The sequence below is a fragment of the Octopus bimaculoides genome, chromosome 5, assembly GCF_046866305.1.
Source record: "Octopus bimaculoides isolate indiv1 chromosome 5, ASM4686630v1, whole genome shotgun sequence".
NCBI lineage: Eukaryota > Metazoa > Mollusca > Cephalopoda > Octopoda > Octopodidae > Octopus > Octopus bimaculoides.
In genome coordinates this window covers 114,531,610-114,536,609 of record NC_142932.1, presented here as the reverse complement: position 1 = coordinate 114,536,609, position 5,000 = coordinate 114,531,610, and the positions used below count along the sequence as shown (strand labels likewise).

Below are 5,000 nucleotides of genomic sequence, written 5' to 3'. Positions count from 1 at the left end.
AGACACACACACATATATATATATATATATACGACGGGCTTCTTTCAGTTTCCGTCTACCAAATCCACTCACAAGGCTTTGGTCGGCTTGAGGCTATAGTAGAAGACACTTGCCCAAGGTGCCACACAGTGGGACTGAACCCGGAGCCATGTGGTTGGTAAGCAAATTACTTACACAGCCACTCCTACGCTTATGTCTGTTTATGTTTCATCTCCAATTGTGGTCTTTCTTTGAGGTTACTGTTGCATGTATGTATGATGCATGGTCTACGAGATAACGTTATTAACCCTTTAGAAACAAAGGGTCCTGATTTGAATCTGCTGTGGTACTGTGTACACATCTGGGAATAAGACATCCGATGTTAATCAGCGATCAGAGTGATTTGTAGGTATTAAGTGTAGGTGTAATGCTTGTCTCTAAAGACAGACATGGCTGTGTGGTTGAGGAGCTTGATTTGTAATCATGTGGGTTTGGTTTCAGTCCCACTACATGGCACCTTGGATACCTGTCTTCACTGTAGGCCCAGGTCGACCAGTGAATGTGTTTGATAGACAGAATTTGTGTGGAAGCCTGTTATGCGCTTGCACGTGGTGTGTGTGTATGTGTATATTTGTATATAAGTGTGTGTGCATGTGTAATGTGTATGTATGTGCGCACATTTCTGATTGTCCCCCCACCACAGCTTGACAACCGCTGTTGGTTTGTTTACATCCTGAGAACTTAGTGGGCTGCCAAAAGAGACTGATAGAATAAGTACCAAACTTTGAAATAAATACTGGGGTCATTGTGTTCAGCTAAACCTTTCAAAGCAATGCCCCAATATGCTTGGCAAAAAGAAAAAAAATACAAACAAGGAGTTTTAGGTACAATTTCTGTATGATGCCCTTCGAAGTACATCAGGTGGTACATAATTCATTATCATATACAATGACAGCCCTGTACAACAGACATACCTTTTTATTGGTTTACAAAACCGAGTTCAGTTGCCATATTTTCAGCATACAGGTTCAATTATTCAGACAATAATTTACAAGCAAAAAAGAAAGTAGGTCAACCTATACACTTAAACTATTTTGGAAGACCAAAATTTCCATGTGAAATGCAACAAGGATTTGGAACGATAGTGACCATGTTTGAATGTGTACACTACGAGTTTATGCTGTGCACTACTTTGACATATATGCTGTAAAATACAGCATTCTGGTTATCTGCATTAGATGTATGTCTAAAACAGATAACTATAATGGATGGTGCAGAGGTAGAAGTTATGTTGTGCAATAAATGTTTTAGAACCAGAATAGACACATACCAACTTTATGGATGGTTACTTACGTTTCAATGATTCACTAAAGGATTAGTTTAGCACAAGTCCTGTACTAGACATATTCCTATCCCAGATTGATGTTTTGTGTTTTTCACTAATGATTTTATTCAATTCAGACAAAAGGGGTTTGATGTTTTTGTGGGAGAGTTTCTATAAGCTTAGCAATTCAGTACAATAGATTGATGTTGCATGGATTTTTTTTTTTTTTTCTTCTCCTTTGTTGTGGAAGTAGTAATTTGGGAGTCAATACTGTTGCAGTTTACTGGCCTGTTGCTTATCTACTTAGGTATTCGAAGTAGTTGGACTGGGTTTTTATGCACTAGAACTAGCTGTAATTGAAAATTGCACTGCTTTATTCAGTCAAGTGACCTTGACATATGGTTGTTGTTGTTGTTGTTTAGGCCCTGGTCTGTCCTGAATAGAGCTATGATCAAAAGTATTTCACCCACAATCATTCTTTCATCATCATCGTTTAACATCCGTTTTCCATTCTGGCATGAGTTGGACAGTTCAACTGGGGTCTGGGAAGCCAGAAGGCTGCACCAGGCCCCAATCTGATCTGGCAGTGTTTCTACAGCTGGATGCCCTTCCTAACGCCAACCACTCCGAGAGTATAGTGGGTGCTTTTTACGTGCCACCAGCACAGGGGCCAGAGGAGCTGGCATTGACCACAATCAGATGGTGTTTTTTTCATGCCACCAGCACAGAAGTCAGTCAAAGCAGCACTGGCATCGACCACGTTCGGATGGTGCTTTTTACATGCTACGGGCACGGGGCTCACAACTCCTATTTCCATTTGATTTGATTTTGGTATTGCTGATGTTGACGTACTTTGACTCTGTTTTTGCAAATCTAAAACTATATTATCCAGTGTGTGTTTCCTTTTTTAAGACAATAGGGTGTGATTAGAGAAGCCTTGACTTATTTCTTGCTGGTCAAGTGTTCATACAAAAGTTCCCTGATGTCTTTGATTTTCTGTGCAGGTGCATATGTATATTTTCATTTTTGTTTCATGTCCATATTCCCTCGTTAACATGGGTTTGACCAGTGGTTCTCAACCACTTTCTGCTTATGGACCCCTTTGATTCCTATTCTACTCTACTGGACCCTCATAGCCATTCAGTGTTTTAAAAAATCCTATTGTATTTATTATGATTAGATATTATTTGGAATTATAAAAATAATTGTTAGAATATTTTGTGTATTGTAAAAGTATGACCAATTTATTGCGCATGAATTTTAACAGCAAAATCTTATATGGACCCTGGTTGAGAACCACTGGACTTGACAAATACAAATTACTGAAGCATTGTTTTACAGCCAAATATCCTTCCTGTTGCTAACCTTTATCAGATTTTTCCAAGTGAATAATTTTTCATTCTACTTGCTTTCAAAAGCACAAGTCTGGCAGACAATTTGTCAACAAGAAATGTCTAAAAACACTACTGTTTGTATCTCAGTGCTTTTTCATACAAAATGTTCAATGTAAACATACACACTTTCACACACATACTGTAAATCCTTGAGTATAATCCGCATTTTTTTCCCAAAATCTAAAGGTCAAAATCCCTAGTGCATACTATATACGAGGTTAAAAATGAAAAATATTTTCTAAGCAATGTCCGAGTCTCTATTTGCTGTCCGGCAATGTTTATTCAGACGCATTTTGTGATGTCGGGTGCGAAAATACCTTAAACTAATACCTAAAGCTATATTTATTTTTCACTGATGTTATTATTGTTATTTCTTTATTTTCTGCAAACAAAGTGCACAAAAAAAGCTACACGTTTGCATTATGTTATATATACAATAATAATAAAGGACGTTACCGTATATGTATGTTTACAAACCAAGGACATTATATAGACCTCCTTGACTAAAGTTAGAGAAGGGGTGCGTATTATACACAAGGTTTAGGTTTTTCTGAGGTACAGCCCCCTAAAAATCCCCTGCGTATTATACTCAAGGGCGGACTATACTCGAGGATTTACGGTACACACAACAGGTCCCATCCAGTTTCCATCTACCAAATTCACTCACAAGGCATTGGTCAGCCCAAAGCTTCAAGCAGAAGACACTTGCCCAATGTGTCACACAATATGGCTGAACCAAAACCATGTAGTCGAGAGACAACACGTCTCAACCACACAGCTAAACCTGTGCCTATGATTGTAAATACAATAAAATCAAATACGAAGGTCATGGAGCATTCTAAAATAATATTTTACAAGTTTGTCGACAATTTTGCTGTTTACATAATGTAGGAGCAATGCTTTCCTCTTCCCCCTCTTTTTTCTCTCTCTCGCCTCTCTCCCTCTCTGTCTCACAGAATCCAGTAAGCTACTTTGCAAATCAGAAGGTTATGCTTTATTTTACTATCATATATTTTGAAATGGGTCACTTCTTTTTTGGCGAGATTCACAACTTTATGTGTATTCCAATCAAAACCTGCTTATGAATACAGCTTGTCTGTCTGTCTCATTGGATTATTTTTTAAATGTAAATCATAATATTGTATTTATCTGTTTAAAATGATAAGCAGAGTGGCATGTTATGAAACTGGATATTTATATTCAGTATTGTAAGACTCTCTATGATAACTGAAGAAATATTAGCCTTACTTGGCAGAATCATTAACACATCAGACAAAATGCTTAATGGCATTTCTTCCAACTCATTAGGTTCTAAGATAAAATTCCTCTGGGGTTAGCTTTGCCTCTTATCTTTTCAGTGGGGTGTTAAATAAAGTTGGTGTGATCAACTTTCACCCTTCCCTTGAAATTGTTGGCCTGGTGCCAAAATTAGAAAGAATTATTTCTATTTAATTAATCATTAATCTTCCATTGTGTTTTTGTTGCTGTTTTTTTACAGATTCTCAACAAAGAAAACCTATTTGGTCACCTGCAAAAACCAAAAGCCATGAAAGCTCTAAGACCAAAGACAACATAAGTGATTCTGACACAACAAACAAAGAACAAACCATGCAGACACCAGATTCAGAATCCCACATTGAACTTCGAAGGGGACGTAGTGCACGATCAGTACAGGTCAGTATATAAATTTTAGCTTTATAAGATGCGTCATTTCAGAAAGTTGAATTGTTCTCAACATTTTAATTCTTCTACCAGCTCATTCATGGTCCATGTTTTCAAAGTTTGGTGTGCTGCCAGTTTTTGTTTCATTCTCTATGTTGTTTTCATTCTTTTTTTTATTCTTGTGTGTGTGTGTGTTTGTCTTAAAAATTTCTTGGTGACCTTGCTGGTGCTGGTGCCATGTAAAAAGTATCCAGTTCACTCTGTAAAATGGTTGGCATTTGGAAGGGAATTCAGCTGTAAAAGCCATGCCAAAACAGACCTCACCAATGTTGGTACCTTGTAAAATGTACCCAGTCTGATCTGTAAATTAGTTGGTAGTAGGAATGACATCCAGCCATAAAACCTATCCCAACCTCGCTCGAATGATTTTCTAACATGTCACCGGCACAAGTGGCAGTAAGGCGACGCTGGTAACAATCACGCTCAAATGGTGCTGTTTACGTGCCACTAGCACGGAAGCCAGATAGCTGCTCTGGCAATGATCACGCTCGGACAGTGCTGTTAGTGCTCCACTGGCACAGGTGCCAGTCATCGAATATGGTTCAATTACGATTTAGATTTCACTTGCCCCAACAGGGCTT

At 38.1% G+C, this 5,000-nt stretch overlaps 1 protein-coding gene across 6 annotated transcripts in view; it reads left to right on the top strand.

Moving 5' to 3' along the window:
- Positions 1-5,000, top strand: part of LOC106869674 (uncharacterized) — a 103,421-nt gene that overhangs the window by 62,440 nt on the left and 35,981 nt on the right. For all 6 annotated transcript variants that reach the window (XR_001409429.3, XR_016242029.1, XR_016242030.1 and 3 more), the window contains exon 2: positions 4,196-4,371. Coding sequence is in view for 3 of the 6 variants with exons in the window: in XM_014915492.3 (XP_014770978.2) it covers positions 4,196-4,371 (176 nt within the window). In the remaining 3 variants the exon portion in view is untranslated. The remainder of the gene's footprint in view (positions 1-4,195; positions 4,372-5,000) is intronic.